General features: G+C 38.5%; 3 protein-coding genes across 3 annotated transcripts; 1 reads left to right on the forward strand and 2 right to left on the reverse strand.

The window, feature by feature from the left end:
- Positions 1 to 1,336: 1,336 nt before the first annotated feature.
- On the reverse strand, positions 1,337 to 2,760 carry LOC118323523 (heterogeneous nuclear ribonucleoprotein A0-like). The gene is made up of 4 exons (XM_035655508.1): positions 2,529 to 2,760; positions 2,324 to 2,419; positions 2,067 to 2,210; positions 1,337 to 1,913 (listed from the first exon to the last, which is right to left on the reverse strand). Exons 1-4 carry the CDS (start codon positions 2,679 to 2,681, stop codon positions 1,809 to 1,811), a joined length of 498 nt encoding a protein of 165 aa, XP_035511401.1. The 5' UTR covers positions 2,682 to 2,760; the 3' UTR covers positions 1,337 to 1,808.
- A 1,061-nt stretch (positions 2,761 to 3,821) lies between these two features.
- On the reverse strand, positions 3,822 to 12,431 carry LOC118323399 (transmembrane channel-like protein 6). Its single transcript, XM_035655358.1, has 22 exons — positions 12,376 to 12,431; positions 11,778 to 11,917; positions 11,582 to 11,695; positions 11,346 to 11,498; positions 11,127 to 11,235; positions 10,961 to 11,048; positions 10,624 to 10,884; positions 10,132 to 10,183; positions 9,966 to 10,044; positions 9,734 to 9,878; positions 8,651 to 8,794; positions 7,957 to 8,111; positions 7,397 to 7,476; positions 7,352 to 7,353; positions 7,102 to 7,199; positions 6,913 to 7,008; positions 6,742 to 6,817; positions 6,521 to 6,654; positions 5,153 to 5,329; positions 4,934 to 5,012; positions 4,240 to 4,321; positions 3,822 to 4,116 (listed from the first exon to the last, which is right to left on the reverse strand). Exons 1-21 carry the CDS (start codon positions 12,429 to 12,431, stop codon positions 4,241 to 4,243), a joined length of 2,319 nt encoding a protein of 772 aa, XP_035511251.1. The 3' UTR covers positions 3,822 to 4,116; position 4,240.
- A 1,338-nt stretch (positions 12,432 to 13,769) lies between these two features.
- Positions 13,770 to 17,125, forward strand: syngr2a (synaptogyrin 2a). The gene is made up of 4 exons (XM_035655545.1): positions 13,770 to 13,988; positions 15,178 to 15,415; positions 15,565 to 15,701; positions 15,821 to 17,125. Exons 1-4 carry the CDS (start codon positions 13,890 to 13,892, stop codon positions 16,007 to 16,009), a joined length of 663 nt encoding a protein of 220 aa, XP_035511438.1. The 5' UTR covers positions 13,770 to 13,889; the 3' UTR covers positions 16,010 to 17,125.
- The last annotated feature ends 870 nt before the right edge of the window (positions 17,126 to 17,995 follow it).

The raw sequence follows: 17,995 nt of genomic DNA on the forward strand, positions 1-17,995 counted from the left end.
TCTTCAATAAGGAAAACTTCCTCATACTGTTATTTTTCTTGTGAGGTTTCAGTGACAGATCAAAAAGCTGCCCATCTTGTTTAGCTGCCAGGGGGGAATGCTAAATATGTTAAAGCTAAAATGCACTATGCTATTAGGACATTTTTGACATTATTGTGCACTTGGTAATGGAGCTCCAGACTAAAAAGACCAGTGTCTAGGAGTCCAGCTATGACGTTTGCACAAACAAACCTGCAACTAACTTAACATCATCATCACGAGAAAACCAAAGGCCCCGTCTACAGCCAGTGTTTGGTTTGTCTGTTCTGGGGGACCCCGCTCCCTCTGTAGATAAAAATGACTCATTCTTAGATTAGATTAGATTAGATTATACTTTATTCATCCCACAATGGGGAAATTCACTCGTCACAGCAGCACATAGAAGGTAGATGGATAACGAAAACACGATTTCTTATTTTCAGGGGATTATAGACTAATAAAAACATACTATAGGAGGCATTATTTAGGGCTGTGTCTGTTTATATTAGTGGCCTGTGTCCGGTTTCGAGTGGCAGTGTAGATCATCATGGTAGGGGAAATCTATACAGGCACAGGTACAAAAGGTCATCTAATCATGCGTGGGTGACAGAGAGGTCTCAAGGTTTTTACCGCTCGCACGACTGTATGCTCAGCCACACCAGTCATCATATCACCGCGGTGTGTTGGTGATATAAAAATAAAAAAAATGTCTGTAAGCTAAAATCCTAATTAAATTGGAACCTCACCCAATGATAAATACTGTTTGGACATCTATTCATGGTAGCGCATCAAAAACAAGGACTGCTCCCACCCAGCTGGGGGATTAAGTGCTGTTCAGGATAGTCATGCCTATATGTGTATTGTACTTTGCTAATAGAGCCTCCTAAATGTTACACACTGGACCTTTAACATACAGTAAAGGTGCAACATACACGTCACACATTTATATATTAATTTCCTAATTCATTTACATTACATTTACAATGTTACATTTGTGGATAGGCCTACCTTATTTTGTAGTTTACATACACACTATTTTAAAATATGTTTCATAGGACTATGCAGTTATTGTTTCTATTGTGTCATCCTTTCATCTTTTAAAGAAAGCGGTGACATAAGAAGAAGGAAAGAAGGAAGGGGAAAAAAATTAAGCTGTCAGAACCAGTCATTATTATTCACCCAGGGTAAAAAACAACAACAAACAAAACCACATAAAATCAGTACAATATTTATCATTTTTATACAAATCGTACTTCTTTACAGCATTTTGCAGAGTGTCATGTCATTTATAAAATACAAATCATGTTGCATTCACCAACAGTAGCTGCAGAAAGGGAGCGAATATCTACATGTATTATGTATATTATTATATATTTTAACAGCCAATGACCTTGACAAACATTATTCAGAATCAGCTTTATTGGCCAAGTATGTGGACAAATACAAGGAATTTACTGGCAAAACAGATGTGAATATAAATATATATAAAAGTCAAATTATTTGTGTAAATAAAACTACACAAAAAACAGCTTTATTATCCACCAAGGTAAATAATAACAATTCACAACATAAAATCAGCACAATATCTACCGTAACTCACATTAAGGCTTTATAAACAGATAAACAAGTTGGAAAATAGGAATTTATGTTCTTTTGTTAGTCTTAAGAATATTTTCACCCTGCAGCCTATAGAGGATGATGGAGTCCCATTGATTTCTTTAAGAGCTGATTAGTTTAGAATCTCTAAATTAATGTACAGCACAGTATTTGTTTATTCATCCATCGCATCATCATCTACCCACTGAGCATCCTCCAATATAGCCCAAACCCATTGAACGCCGCGAATGAGGTTTATCAGTGACTGCGTGGACCTCCTCTTCTGAATCCTCCTCCATCTGAAAGACACAGCCAGCCAATGCACACTTTTAAAATCAAGATACTGCTACAATTCTTTATACAAAGATTTTCTCTTTTTTCGTCTGTTACGAGAACAGGCATAAAGCCAGCACTGCTCTAAGAGAAGGAGAGAAAAATTTGTTGTGACTTACCTTTGGACTAACAACGCGTTTCACTTCCACATCGCCTCCAATGTCGTGTGGACCAGCCCATTCTGCTCTGTCTGCTTCATCCTCTGTAGAAAACCTCACATAGGCCATTGCCTTATTTCCCCCCTTGTTGGGGCTTTTCATAATCTGGAATCCAATTTAACAGATTTTAATTAGGTGACAAAATGTCCTGGATCTTTATAATTTATACAAAAATATATAAGCACAGGCACTAATCAAACAGTATTTCCAGTCTTTACCTTGCACGCTGTGACGGTTCCCCAATCTCTAAAGTTAGCTCGTACATATCCTTCATTTATACAGGGATTCAGCTCTCTTATAATCAATCCATGTTCCTGTTAAATGATAGAAAATCATGAGCTTCATGGCATATTGTAGCCTAAGTCAAAAAGATAAAACTAAGTGATGCTTCCTGTAAATATAAGAATGAGAGAAATGATTTACCAGCTCATAATGTTCAGCAAAAGCAGCTATGTGTTTCTTTGGAAGACTGATGTACACTTTCCTTTTAGATTTTGTCTTCACTTCCATGTTATCTGGAGGGAAGAGGAGTTTGGAGTGAAAAGACAAAACTATGATATGTACAATTAGGAACATAATTCACAATCTAATATTCTCAGCAGATAAAGTATGAAATGAAAAAAGCTGTCACTTACCAGAGGTCGTTACAGAAATGTTTTTTCAAGCCCTTGTTCCAAGTAGAGCAACTCAAAGTAGAGAGTAACCTGCTCTGAAGTGACATCAAAGTAGAGAGTAACCTGCTCTGAAGTGGGTTTATATATTGTCTCTCAATGTCGCAAAGAGGAAATCTCCTCCTACTGTTATTTTTCTAGTAAAGTTAACTGGAACAAATTTAAGTGACTGATAAAAAAAGTTGCCCATCTTGTTCAGCAGCCATGCTGGCTTTAACAAAAAATGTTACAACCAGCATGCAGTTTGCGATCAGGGAATTGTTGACATTATTGAACACTTGGTAACAGAGCTGCATACATAATAAGCTCAGTATATTTGTTTTGTATCCCTTTTGTGTAGCTTTTATTTGGACTGTATGTCTCAAATAAAACTGAGTTTAAAATACTGCACCTTTTCCAGTTTGACTTTTAGATATCTTTTTAAGATAACATCAGCTGAACACTTATTTGTCACTAAAGTATTTCATAAACAGATTTTTCAAACTTAAGTTAAATGTTACATAAAGTCATGTTGAATGTGTTCTTAGAAGTCTGACCTGCTGTGATGCTCTTTGGAGTGACAATAAAAGCTAATGTTCAGCTTCTGATACCCACCATCGCTGTGTATTTGTGCTAGTAATCAAATACATTTTTAGACAGCAATTTGTATGAAAAGAGTGCTCGGTAAACTTTGGATAGAGCTGCAAGAAGCAGGTTGCATAGCTGTAGGCTATGTCTACTATGTGTGTGTTATTTCACATTCTGCTGGATGAACTTAACGTACAGTAAATGTGCCACATTTATATGCTTTGACAGCCCATTTTTGACAAGAAATACCGCAAAAAAGTGCAAAATCTTAATAAAATACTGTACCAAAAGTAATTAGGAATTTTACATGTTCAGAGGAATGACATGGAGGAATATTTGCAATGTTTGGGCTATTCAGATAACAATGAAAACAATGTTTCCAGATAAGGCGACACTTGCATAACTTGCCAAAAACACATGAATTATTTATTATTTAAAAACTTAAACATAACACATATAAAGAATATACACATCCTGACATACATATGTATTAAAAAATATGAATAATTCAATTATAGTGCTAAAAGCCGGACCTAGTTTGTGTTCATCCAGTACATTAACGACTCACCAAACATTATGCAATGTCATGTATTTGAAAATAACAATTTGAAAATAGTTTTGCTTTTGTTCTCAGCTTGTAAGTGATCACTGATGAGATAATATTAAAGCGAAGATGCTTGTCACTGATGAGATAATATTAAAGCGAAGATGCTTGTCACTGATGAGACAATAGCTTGCCATCGTTATTCTGTGAATGTTGTTCAGCCATTACACTGGAGGGAAGGAAGAGGAAAAGGTTTTATATGGAAGACGTTGTGGGCGGGCATTGAATTGGTGAGAAAACAAAAGGAGATATGTAACAACCAGAAAGAGGATACAGTATTGAGACTACGCACCTTATCTATGAGGGGAAATCAGACAGATTTCTTCATAAATGGCTTGCAATTTGGTGATGAGGAACTTTTTGTCTTTACCCTCCTGTATACAAGGATACAAGGTTATTTAAGTGTCATTTTACAATGCAGGGTGTATTGTATAATGAAATTCAGGTCACAATTTTCTTTATCCTATTTGTAAAAACAAATATATATACAGTAAAATTGATTGAGTCATAAAAAGATACAAGCTCAATAAGATTAATATCAACATACTATATATGTGTCATTGATTATGGCTCTATGGATGGCAATGATGCTCTGTTGGTTGGTCAGTCTGCCATTTATGGAGATCGATAGATCATGGAGATAGATCTCCATGAAATTTGGTACAGACATTCATGATTCAGTCATGATACCAAGATGATTCATCCTACTGACTTTGGTTGTCTGCTAGGATTCATTTAGTTAAGATATCCGTGTCCTTCTCAGGTTAATTTGTAATCTCTTAATTTTCCTTTGTCCAATATGGTTTATGGCCAAATACTTGCAAACACATTCTTTTAGCTGTAAATTGTGTTAATGCTAATGAACAACTATAAGCATCTAATCTAAGATGGTGAACAACACTATGCCTCAATACCGCCTCACAGAACCACTAGCATGACTGTATACACTCTTAGTCTTGTTTATAATAATGTTTAATTGTGCATACATTTTCAATTTGCTTTTCTAACCGACTGATGATTCTCCTTTGGCCATCAACAACTTGAGTGCGAAAATATATCACCATTCTGAAAAAACAGAAAGAGGAACAAAATCTCTTTAAAATTCAAAGAGCACAAACGGTATTCACGTACACCAGGCCACCACAATGACAAAAGATTGTTGAAACTGGACAGTTGTGTTTGTTTGTGATCATGTCACCACTCACAGAAACACTCCGCTGGTGAGGAATAAGAACAACGGGTTCTCCAACAGAGAATTGTAGGCCCAGCTGAGCCAGGACAGGATCGGGTGGGCCTCCTCCAGCTGCTGAGCCCACAGCTGTCCTGACTGAAACATTGTGGTCTGATTCCTGAAAGGGCCGCACCCCGACGAGGGTTTAATCCTGTGGACGACAAACAGTGCAAACTGTGGGTTTGAAGATAAAAGGTTATCTAAGGGTTAACAAATCCAATAAAAAGGAACCAAAAATGTGTTCTCTCAATACGTTCGGATTTTCCTACCCATATTTTTGTACAGCAAACAAGAGTACCCACTGGTGAGCTTATGTTAGTACAAAGCCCAGAAACAGGGAGAAGCAGCAAGCAGGGATCTGTACAAAAAACGAAGAACAAAAATGGAAATCTGCCATTTGACGGCAGTTATGTGCAAGACTATTAACTCAGCAACTGGCCAAGAAATAGTCTTGACGATAAACCCTGTAGATGTTTGAACTGTCGTTTTTACAAGTACTGGTAAGCGGATTCTGTCACCTTGTTTTGTACAAGGTACAGGCCAGGCTAGCTGTTTCCCCCTGTTTCCAGTCTTTGTGCTAAGCTAACCTAACCAGCTGTTCATGGTAGCTTTATATCTGCCATACAAACACAAGAGTGCAAACAGTCTTCTCATTTAACTCCTACAAACAAAGTGAATGAGCATATTTCACAAAAGTAAACTATTAATTTAAAGAGTGGTCAGAAATTCATACTGTTTCATTTTTTGAATTTCTTTCTTCTGCATTTGTTGGGGACTACTACTACCACTTGAGCTGTATTTACAGCACCAGAAAGTACATGATTGACTCAAAATAACCAACAGTGCCCATTTTCATTGTAATGAAGGAACATGTCACCCACTGTGATGCTAAGTGATGGGTTTTTTGACAACAATAGAGGCAATCATACTTTGGCTACACAGGAAATACTTGGTTTTGGTCTTTTCGTGGGATTTGTGACAATAAGAAAAGCACAGAATATAGTCTCATACTTTAAGGGTAATTATCTGGTGAAACAGTCGTCTTGAACAGTGCGGGAGGGCAATGCCAAGGCAACAACCCCAATTCCCATGAAATTTGGATATTGAAATGTGACTCTAACCTCATATTCATTCATTCATTACCTAAAATCTAACACGCTAGTACAATATGCTGTGTATTCTTGGAACACAATGACATTTGTCAAAATAATTTGTTCAAATCCCATTTTTAGCAAACTATGTGTGTCTGAATTTGTGGAATTTACTCATGCCTTTCGGTGTGAAAACCGCTTGCAGGCATTACAGTAACTTAAGGACATTTAAGGACGTTTGTTGCACGCACCTCCAAATTGCATAGGTGATAGACACGGCAGCACCAAGAAATGAGGGGAAGCACAAAAGGCAGATGAATAGTGTGGTCATCTGACTGGCCCTCCAGGGTTTTCTTGATGCCTGACAGTTGAGCAGCAGACTGTTCTGAGAGAGAAACCAGAGGAAGAATTTTTAAGTTTCGGTAATCTAAGAAGACGCATGTGACGTTGAAACAACCCTTGATGTACCAACCTTCTTCATGTAAAACAGCACAAACAGTTTTATGATCTGGACTGCGGGAAGCAGTGGCGCAAACAGCACCCCGAGCCTGGAAAGAAGACCATTAATGTTTAATTAATAATGTTTTTTTAAGTTAAAGATATGATGTGTTTCAATGATGGTGGTGTAATGCCGTGCAATTACCAAATAAGAGTTTGTCCGTATATGAGCTCCAGCACGTTACGAGCAATGTCAAACACCGGCTTCCTGTTCCTTTTCAGCACTTTCTTGGAAAAGAGTCTACAGGGAAGATGCTTAGCAATCAGTAAATGGTGAAACAGTAAGAACAGAATCAAAGTTATCCATTATTCGTGAATAAAAGGGGCAACTTGCCTCCACAAGTACTCTCCCAAAAAAGTATAAAGCACTGTAAAGATAAAGTCCATCAGGAGTAGGCGATACAGTTCTTGCCCCACAAAGCTCTCCCAACACTGTGGATAACAGAGACATAAATATAAAGAATCTACTGGAAGTGGATTTAAGGTTGTTTCACATCTCCAATAAGGTTAACATTGGGGCTAATTTGCATTTTGTGTTCAAACACGCAATATTTTAGTAATGAATAGCATTCACACAGTAAAACAACTATAATTATGAGAAGTTCAGATGTTTGTAACCTGTATACTACGACTTTCTGGTTCCACAGCAATTCTTCCTAGCCACCGGAAACACAGCACTCCAACAACACTGACCTTCAACAACAGGTTCCTGAGGGAAATATGGATGAGATATTCTATTTGAAAAAAATATATTTCTCTTTTCACACTACAATAAAACCTTACAGAATAAAACTGATGATGGATAATGGTCGTGTTTGTTAGGGGACAGATCTTAAATGCCAAATATATAAAAATGTGAATTTTGAGTTTTTATGGTGGGTATAAATAAAGCATCCACATTAATGATGAGGCAGTGAACGCTCCACATTTAAACAGATAATAGAGATAACATTTCACACTTCTATGCTCAGGAAATAATGGTAGTTTGGTTGATGGGATTTCCAACTTTTTTTATATATATGTGTTGCTTATTTCTTATTTTGTTTGTTGTATTGTATTATTGTACTGTTTATTTGTCTATTGCCTATTCTCTACAGCATGTATAAAGAAGAAATAAAAGGTGAAAATCGCCTGTGCAAATGAAACAATTGAAGAGAACATGATGTGGTTTCACAGTTCTTCTTCTCACCTGAAGATGGAGACATAGACTCGAACACTGGGTGAGTCATGACTCTCCATCCAAGCACACAGGTTGAAGAGGCCGGGGAGCAGCAGATTAATGCCCGACACCACGGCAGACAAGAGCAGCAGCTCACTTTCTTTAAAAGGACCCTGAATGGCATTCTGTGAAGGGATGGACGAATCACAGTGAGGGTTGCAAACTAGGGTTTTCAAAAGTATTGATACTTTATACTGCTGGAATGCAACATCATAAGTGCTTTTGGTTCCCTTTGCATTTCTTGCTATGAGGAGTCAAATGTCTGCTGTGATTTAATGTGCATATTTAATTTAGCGAGTTTGCAAATCACGAGAAACATTAAAAGAATACTGCATGTCAATTTTTTTTATGTTATATCATGAAATACTACCAGTAGATAATATTTTCCTGTCATGGTGGCAGGATTTCTTCAAAGGGAACTGCTGCGTTCAACAATCTTCTTCCAATAGCTTGATAAGAATTGCAATGCAGTTTGACAAAACACCAGCAGAGTAAAACTTACCAGGAAAGAAAAAGCAGAAGTAAATAAACTGCGGTGAGAAGGTGTTATTTCCATGGTAGTCTTGAGAAAATGCTACTCGGGGGCCCTACGTCTGCTCAAATGTGCAAAAAGAATATCTGTCATGTCTGGCTGCACAGCAGTTGTTGCGCCGTTTCCTCTAACCTCTGACAGGAGGTAGACTGCCATGGCACTCAGGGAGATGCTCGCCAGACATGTAGCCCACGCAATCAGATGCACTATGAGGCGGCCGAGTCTCTGCATGCAGCTCTTTTCATCTTCCCCACTGATCATCTCAGATAGCAGCTCCTGTTGGAAAGGCAGCGGTTTGTAGTATGAGACGACTACATTTAAATGATCTTCACAGTGTGAACCTGTGATCAGCATGTGTGTGTAGGCTATGTCCTAAGTCTGTCAACTGAGACAGCCGCCGTCGGTGTACGATAACAGATACTTAAAAATCCTTCCTTTATAAGAAAATTGATTTCATTAGCATATGTGTGCATGATGGGGAGCCTACTTTAACCATCAGTCCCAGCAGACCCAAGTCTACCTCTCTGTTAATCAACACATCAATAGCTCTGATCCATGTAGTTATTATGGCAATCCAATCGACACATTAGCATCTCAGTTTGGCTGTGTTTCATTCTACTTGATGCTGTTAGAGGCTGTAAATAGTTGACTGAATGGTTGCATCTTATTTATGATGCTTTTAATAAATTCTCTCTAAAGTCAGAGACCTGAGTAAAATTTTCTTTAACTGTTATTTTACATTGGCTGTTTTGAGCGTATAGTTGCTGCCAGTTTTACCAAAGGCCTTTACAGTGATGTTGTTCCCTTTTCTGCTTTAAAGACAAAATAATGCTGACATTGTTCAAGTTAAAGGCCATGATAATGAATTGGCAACTGTAAGATTAGCTGTGGTTTTATTCATGAAGCGTAGTAACGTGTGCATGGTGGTATATTGTTCCTTATTTTAAAAATGATAACCCAGCTAATAATAATTTACAAAATGCAACTGTAATCTGAATACGTATTCTGTAATGGATTACAGTTACCGTGTTTTTTATTCTGTTTACATTACTCTGTTACATGTAATCTGTTACTCCCCCAAATGTGTTCATAGTTCTAAGCTAATGAGAGACTCAGTTTTTGGGCTTGGACTGAAAGGTTTTTCCTGTGTGAAAACCAAACCATAGCGTGACAAAGTGACTGACTGAAATAAAAATATTCACATGACTGAGTTACTTTGAGCTGAGTGCTGATTTTCTCAGACTGAAGTCTGACGGACATCTTCTTGCTGACTTTAAAGTCCCAGGAGCAAAAAACCTTTGCCGCCAGATCGTCATTGGACTTGAGGACACGATAGCTTCTCCCAAAGGACGTGGAAATGCTGCAGGAGAACGATAAAGCCATCAAATACACACTGCAGATGGGCCAAAAGAAAATGAAAGCAAAAGTAATTCACTTATTGTCTAACCTGTACACCAGGATGATACAGACAATGACGAAGGAGATGACGATGGTGAAGAAATAGGCTGCAGGTATGCTGTACGGCACTGTCTTGGACTTGACTGTATCACAGTCCGGCAGATCTAATTCAACAGAGGAGCTGTGTCTCGAGTTAGCAGTTTTGCAAGTTTTGATGGTGATGTTGTTGTAGTAGCCGTAAAACATCACACTCTGAGAGAGATAACCCTGCCAGAATGTAAAGACATGGCATGACACTGTTAAAACACAAAACAAATGTGTGAAAATTCTAAATTGGTCAAGTGAAAAATGAATAGTGGTACTCTATTTAAACAGTTAAGGGCATTATCTAATTTTGACTTTGTTAGAGTTCCTTTTACAAAGGAAATGAAGTATGCGTTGTTTTGCACAGTGTGTATCCTACCTCAGAAATAAAAAAGATTATATCATTTCTATCAATTATATAATAAAATATAAGAGAAAATGTATTATAAAAGAACCTTTTTCAGTCTTCAATCTCATTTTGTTAAACAAAGATTGTGAGAAAATCTTATTGTGAACTCAGTATCATGAATTGTATCAAATTAAGTGTATTTTTACATCCCTAGTTGGCAAGGGAGAAATAATCATGTATGCTCTGCTCCTGATGTAACATACAGCCATCTTACCGTGCCTGTGAGAAGCTCTAGGCCAGTGAAATTGCTCAGATGAGAGTCATAAAGAGGAGGGGGATTGACGGCTTGAGGGAAGACCAGGAACAGGCCGTTGATGACAAAGAGGAGGAGGTTAAAGAGCAGGAGGGTCCGGAGAAACAGGAAGTACGAGAGCACCCCAGTTCCGAAACGTCCACTCAGTCTCTTCATGGGAGAATGCCACAGATGGAGGGAACTGAGGACAGGGAGGCAGCTGAACAGGCAGTGACGCCAAGTCTGAGGGCAGGAAAACAGTGTATGACTGATACACACAAGCTAAAAAAATGGCTTATACCTTTTCATTTGTACTCACCCTTGAGATGTACATGCTTAGGTGACTGTAGCATGGGATATTTCTGCTGAAGAGTGAACTTTCTGCTACGCCGCTGAAAGCAAGTCGCCTAATAAAAGAAAAGGAGTTTACAGTGGTAGCAGCTGCATTTTGCCAATCATGGAAGGTTTTTCAGTGCCTCATTTACCTGATTTCCATCTTATCTGCCAGGCTAAGCGGCATGGCTCGCAGCTTGCGCATGCCATCGCTCGCTGAGAGGTCTCGGAGGTCGGACACCAACTGCTCCTTCTTGTTTTCTGTAAACCAAAAGTTAGGAAACACCAAATTATCTGCTGCACCCGATCTGCTGACAGCTGCAGTTGTCTAATGTTCGGAGCAATTAGTGCTTTGGCATTTTTTAGTCTACCTTCAGTACTGATTTCCTCCATATCTGCATGGACAATGTCCTCCTGGATTGTTCTGGAGGGGTGAGGAGAGACATGGGAGGAGGTCTGGGGTTGGTGTACCTGAGACTGACCTGGGCGTCTGGTACGGTGGGAAATTAATGCAGTATTTGGCCCTGTGTGGACAAGAAATATAAATGTAATAGTTCTTAAATGAACACTCTCAACAGTTAGACAGTAGAGAAAGATTTGTCCTCACCTGCAGTGCGACTGGGCATCGAGGAGAGGACCTTTAGGGTAGCAGCAGACCAGCGGTGCCTCTGCAGAGAGGACACCTGCTCCCTGTCAAGTGTCTCGCCTCTCATGTGGCCATCAATTGCACTGTCTAATCAGCAGTAAATGTTATTTTTTTTAATCATTTAAAACATTTATAGATGTTACAATTGAAATTGTAGTGGCAGTAAACGTCAGACATTGTGTATTTGTACCTGTGCATTCCCTAGAAACATCCCTTCGTGGAGATTTAGAGGTGCGGGCTGCTGGCTGTTCAACGAGCTGAAAGGAGTTCTGACCTGGATCGCATTCTTCGATGTCACTGGAGAAAAGTAGCCATCAGAAGAAATGACTCAGAGTCCCAAAGGCTTTGTGCCCTCAGTGGAGCAGCATGTATATAAGACAAGTTGTTAAATAATTGATAACGTTATCATTTTTCCATGGAGATTTATTATTTTACAGAACTCACATACTTTAAAGCTTGACTGTTTTCCAGTTTCAAATACAAAAGAGCCTCAAAAGTTAGAAGATTTAGCTGTGAAAGCACTGAAAAAGATCTCTCCAAACACTCCGTCGTTGTGTGTGAATTATATGTAGCATAGAAAATGAAACTACAATTTAGTAACACATTCTGATAAATTTTAATTTATACATTATATGTAGTGCAAAATTAAAACAAAGTGCATTAGCCCACCCGAGCAGGAGGATGCAGAGCAAATATCACGTACACCTAAACAAAAACAAGTAAAGGAACTCTAAAATGAAATCTTATAAACTTACTCATAGTCAGAATCCATTTGACAAATGTTGACACCGAAGCTCACACTGTGGGCCATGGTCCGTGAGGTTTCTCTGTTTGCTGCAAACAATGCATCATATAGTGGGACACAGAGCAATGGTTTAACGCTTACACTGTAGCAGTCTATTCTTGACAGTCAAAACACATCATAGACACTTCCTCTATCTCTCTCAGTCTCTCTGCGCACAGCTGTGCCTTATTTGTAATTGGTACAAAGTTAGCTGTCTGCATCTGATGAAGTGCAATCACTTAAGGATCTCTGATATGCCTGATATGGGGGGGGGGGGGCCAAGGGGTCCAAACGGACATGGTAAATAAATAAATTATGTTATAATAATAATAATAATAATAATAATACACTTTCATCAAAAATTATAGAATACTTCTTGGCTTTGTGTTCGTCTTAAAGCTAGTTGGAGTAGACCTGGGCCTTCAGAATAATGAGTGCTCATTGCCCTCTATTGGCCATAATGAGGAACTTCAACACAACCTTCAACTCGTCAACCCAGTGTTTATGTCGTAGTAGTGAAGCAAAAACACTGGAACAAATAGAAGACACTAAACATAACATTTACAAAATAAAAATAAAAAAACAGATTACATCAGTTAAAGCAAGTCCAAAGTAAAACAATGAATAATACTATTATTATTGTATTTCATATACTACTTCAGACTTCAGCTTTTAGACCTGATAACACATTAATGTCCAGTGAATACTGTCATAAAATAAAGTTACCAAAAGATGCCAACAGAAACGAACAACAAAATTATTGTGAAATATTCAGTGTTTTTGTTGTTATAGTAAGAGACTACCGCTCCACGTGCTTTAACTGTATGTGTGTTTATTCTGATTATTGTAGAGATATTATTGAGGGTATTCTATGAAAATTAAATAAACATATCTGTATTAGGAATATACTATTTTGATATGGTCTTGTGTACATAATGGGTTTATTATTAGTCGGTTGTGCTCAACTCAAATCAACTCAACTCAACTTAATATAACAAATGTTCATACTGCACTCTCATTGATTTTCATTGTGCGTACTAGCCTTGTGTTTATACTGGTCATATGATAATAAACCTCTTGAATCTTGAACTTGATTTTGCTGTAGCCTACAAGCCTACAATCAAACAATATGAACCTTTGCAAACAAACAGCCCTGCAATAAACACTATGTACTGGGAATGTTTCATTTCCCAAAAGTAAATTAAAGTCACTCTTGCCTCACAAGGTTACAAACACAAAAAGCCATTTAAAAGGTTTCTTTTTAGATGCATTCACTTAATATTCCCGATTAAAAAACGCACCACGAATATCACCACGGCACTGTGGTTCTTACGAGGAGCGCTTGAACGCACCGCAGCAGGGGCGGTCTTTGAGAAGTTGTCAGGAAGCTGTCGGACAAAACGAAACTTTCCCAACTTTGACAGGAGACTTTAGCAGCCTTCATTTGTTCGACAGGCGTTTTGTTTAGTTTTTTGGGTGGAAAAGATGCAGGGCAGTGCTTACGGTGCCTCGTTGGCTGGCGGTGCTTTTGATATCGAGAGTTTTATAAAGCAGCCTCAGACCATTTTGCGCTGCCTGAGCTGGGTGAGTGACTACACGGAAACGTTAGCATCAAAGTTAGCCAGCTGTCACATCACCGACTTTCACCTTAAGTTAACAGATGTGAGCTGCCAGCGTCGACACCAATTGGCACATTGTACAACTTGTTAGCTTTCCGAGCTGCCGACGGTGGACATGAACCGGGGGTTTGGTTGAAAACTCAAAAAAAACCTGTTAACGTGAAGTGAAAATGAAGATGTTATTCGCTCCGGCACTTGTTGATCTGAGCTAACTTAGGCTAACATGAGCCAGGTGCTGTGTCACCGCACTAACTGCGCTCTCCCACCTGGTGTTGGGATTGTTTGGACATTATTGTTGCTTACCCTGGTTTTTAAAAGTGAACCTGGAAGAGTTAAAGCTTGTAAAAGGTTTGGTGGTTTGACAGAAAAAAAGACCAGGAATTGAAACTTTTCCCAGCGTCATCTGTTGTGCTGTAATAATAGTGCACTTTTATTGATGTTACACTCTTCAAAAAGTACATTTACAAGGTGCTTTACAATAAGACAGGTTTAAAATAAAATAAAAAGTAAAACAAAAATATTGAACTGAAGTTAAAACAAATGGAAAATATTGGTAAATCACTAAAAGTTTTTAAAAAGAAAGTTTGTAAAGAAGATGGAGTTAACTCAGACAGCAAAGGCTTCCTCCTTTCTTGATTACTATTATTGTTTTAAACAAGTATCTAAGGATCTTTGTTATGGAGGAGGAAGTAAGACATTAAAAAATGTAATCTGTAAGATTGATTCATTGTTTGGAAACAAAAAAGTAGTTCTGAGAGCTCAAGGTGACGTCCTCAGGTGTTTTGGTTTTTGTCCAGTTAAACAGTTTAAAATCACTTCAAATGCGGAGAAGCAAGCAAACCCTCACATTTGAGAATATAATATTTAATCATATTTTCTACACTGAAGATGAATCGTCTATCTAAACTGTTGCTGATTTGGTTTTCTGGACAGTTTTTAAAGTGTTCAAACAGATGAGGAATCGAAACTTCTCCAGCGTCATCTGCTCAGCTCCACTCGTCTCAACTGGCTGTTTTTAATGTCTTTTTAATTTTATGGTGAAAGCTTTCTTGTAATGTCAATCATGTGATACGAATCACATGGCCCCAACATGCAGTTGTTTTTTTCCCGCCCACCTCCCTGTGGCATTAACCCTTTGTGTCCCTTCTTTGCAGTTATTCTCCATTGTGGTCTTTGCAACCATCACAGCAGAAGGGTACATCAACCCGATGACCAAGGATGAGACCAAGTGCATGTTCAACTACAACGACAGCGCCTGCAGCTACGGGGTCGGAATCGGAGTCCTGGCCTTCTTGGCTTGTGTCATCTTCTTCATACTGGACGCCTACTTCCCGCAGATCAGCAACGCCAAAGAGAGAAAATTAATCGTTCTAGGAGATTTGGTCTTCTCAGGTGAGTTTCACTGCGGACTGCTTACACTCGAATAAAGGAACTGTGCCCCAAAAACAGGAAGTGCACCCGAGTTGCAGTTAATGCTGTCATTGTGTTTAGTTTTTAATCCTGATTCATGTCTCTGCTTTGATATTTTTATCACGGGGCAGCGGCGTGGACGTTCCTGTGGTTCATCTGCTTCTGTGTCCTGGCCAACCAGTGGTCCAAAACCAGCAGCGACACCGCCGTCGCTGGCGATGCCGCCCGGGCTGTCATCGCCTTCTCCTTCTTCTCCATCGCCACCTGGGTGAGCTTCTCGTCTCCCACGTTGCCACGTGCGACCAACATTTGCCTAACAAAACGACACGATAACCCACAAGTGAGCTGGTGGAAAGTCCACTTACTAATTTAGACTTCTCTCAACAGGCCTTCCTGTCCTACTTTGCGTACAGAAGGTACTGCCAAGGCGTCAGTGAGTTCGACCAGGAGTACAGAGACCCAGCCAACGACCACACCACTCCATACCCGCCTGCTCAGTACCCCACAGGCTACCAGCAGTCGCCTTTCCCCCAAAGCCAGGAGCACCCAGGAGAGTACCAGCCTCCAACTTACTGAAGGACTGAGATTCAAACGCATGAATCCAACAGGGGAGTTTTCTTTTTTTTTTAAATAAAGATGTGTGCCAATGGTTTCATTTACAGACTGATCTCTGCACTCCCATTTTTCTTCCTGCAGAACGTGTTTGCATATTTGTGGGGGCACTGATTTTTTTTTGGTTTTCTTTCATGGTCGTAAGTCGTTTGGTGGATGTTTGCTGTGTTGTTCAGAGTGCCATGCACAGCAGGTGAAGTATCTTTTTTTTTTTTTTTAGTTAGGAGATTGTGTTGGTAAGAGAGAGTATGGCCGCGCCATTGTTGTCTTTGTACCAAATCAACTGTAGTTATTTCAGAGCCCCCTTTTTTTTGTTTCACTTTTAAGTGCAATTTGTGTTTATTAAGATGAACAATTGAATTTTTTTTGGATGAATATGTTACTGTTTAGTACATATAAATAAGTTTTCATTACTCTCAGATTCATATACAGCAGCTCAACAACCGTAATGTAGTGAAACACTTCAGTACATATTCAACAACAAAACAAACCCATAATATTTAATCATTGGGTGCATCGAACATGTTCCCTAACTACTGTAATGTTTTTGTGTTTTTTTTTTTTTAAATAATCAACCACTGAAAAATGGCGCATATGCACTGACAAACACAGTCCATTACTTTGGGTCATGTAATTGCCAATATCCGATCTAAGATTGTTAATTTTAATGTTTCATTTAATATTTAAGGGTGTTTTGTTTTAAGGGTAGCCAAACATTCACTTATATCTGCTTCCTCTGTAGATGTTTAACGTGCCTTACTTGAGTGCAGTTTTTTAAAACATCCCATTCAGCAACTGTTTCAGCCATAATTAGATTTCAGGAATTCATTGATTGGGGTAAATTGATATATTTATTATCTTAATCCTTTCAGTCCAGGGATATGACAATCAAATAGTAATTGTTTTCTACATTGCTTTTTTTTTTTCCTCTTGCTTTTCTCACACTGTAGTTATACCTTTACATGAGTTGCAGTTTCACTGTTGTACTCAGTGGCTTTACAATGATTCCTCATTAAAGTGCCTTGTACAGTATTCTGTATCACACAGGGTTTGCCAAATAAAAACTGTTCTTGTTTTCAACATCTGGGTGAGCCCACAGTGTGTATCATCTTCTAGAGAACGAGCCGGACTCTGCCGGGCTGTGCTCCTTTGGCAAATATTTGAGTAGTGAAGGTGTGGGAGCTGTGGGGAGAGCATCGTAATGACTTTGAGACAATAGAATATACAGTATGCAAACTTTACAGAAGAACTGGACAAAGATTATATTATATAACTACACCATGTCTAGATTATAACTGATTTACCTTTTACCAAAAGATTTATTGAGGTCTGGAAAACCACATTTCCCATATAATGTATTAAAAACTGGAGAGATAAGTTTCACCATTTGCAGATGCAGAAGCTCTGCAAAATGTATGTAAGGCCTACAATTCTCTGATTCTTCCCATACAAATTTATTTTATAAAAAGAAACCATTAACAATAACCCACAGTTTTGCCTCTCTTGGCTTAATTTCTCCAATAGTTATCAATCATTGTGATAATTGATCAAGGAGTAACTTTTATTCAAACAAAAAAAAAAGTACATACATGTTCCTTATTTTGCTTTTACATCTAGAACAGTGTGGGGAATTATCTTTCCAGATGTTTAAAGTCAGCCTCATGCTAAATGTCTTATCTGTGTCGCCCATAGACTCACATAAGAGTAACTGATTCTAGGTCTCTGATCTTACCAAATACATCTTTTTAAAACTTTGTCACAATAAAAAGATAATACGTTTTTAAAGCGGCAGTAGGTCATTTTTATAAAAATATTTTTGTCATATTTGCTGAAACTTTCACTATATCCTGACTACGGTGGCCCTGAGGTGCAAAACACAACAACAAATCAGAAAACACAACACAAAAAAAGAAAACACAACGACATTAACCAAACCGGAAAAGGTAGGTA

Source organism: Morone saxatilis, unplaced genomic scaffold (genome assembly GCF_004916995.1).
Source record: "Morone saxatilis isolate NCDOM2014 unplaced genomic scaffold, NCSU_SB_2.0 Contig14, whole genome shotgun sequence".
Classification (NCBI taxonomy): domain Eukaryota; kingdom Metazoa; phylum Chordata; class Actinopteri; family Moronidae; genus Morone; species Morone saxatilis.

What these genes read in the sequence shown, in the direction of transcription:
- LOC118323523 (XM_035655508.1), bottom strand. Translation starts at nt 2,681, where the DNA reads ATGTTCCTAATTGTACATATCATAGTTTTGTCTTTTCACTCCAAACTC. An exon ending in GAACCGTCACAGCGTGCAAG is followed by an intron (nt 2,211 to 2,323) that starts GTAAAGACTGGA and finishes ATTGGATTCCAG; the next exon opens with ATTATGAAAAGCCCCAACAA. An exon ending in AACGCGTTGTTAGTCCAAAG is followed by an intron (nt 1,914 to 2,066) that starts GTAAGTCACAAC and finishes TGTGTCTTTCAG; the next exon opens with ATGGAGGAGGATTCAGAAGA.
- LOC118323399 (XM_035655358.1), bottom strand. Translation starts at nt 12,431, where the DNA reads ATGGCCCACAGTGTGAGCTTCGGTGTCAACATTTGTCAAATGGATTCT. An exon ending in GATGCCCAGTCGCACTGCAG is followed by an intron (nt 11,499 to 11,581) that starts GTGAGGACAAAT and finishes TTGTCCACACAG; the next exon opens with GGCCAAATACTGCATTAATT. An exon ending in TAAGCATGTACATCTCAAGG is followed by an intron (nt 10,885 to 10,960) that starts GTGAGTACAAAT and finishes TCCTGCCCTCAG; the next exon opens with ACTTGGCGTCACTGCCTGTT.
- syngr2a (XM_035655545.1), top strand. Translation starts at nt 13,890, where the DNA reads ATGCAGGGCAGTGCTTACGGTGCCTCGTTGGCTGGCGGTGCTTTTGAT. An exon ending in TTTTGCGCTGCCTGAGCTGG is followed by an intron (nt 13,989 to 15,177) that starts GTGAGTGACTAC and finishes CCTTCTTTGCAG; the next exon opens with TTATTCTCCATTGTGGTCTT. An exon ending in TCTTCTCCATCGCCACCTGG is followed by an intron (nt 15,702 to 15,820) that starts GTGAGCTTCTCG and finishes TTCTCTCAACAG; the next exon opens with GCCTTCCTGTCCTACTTTGC.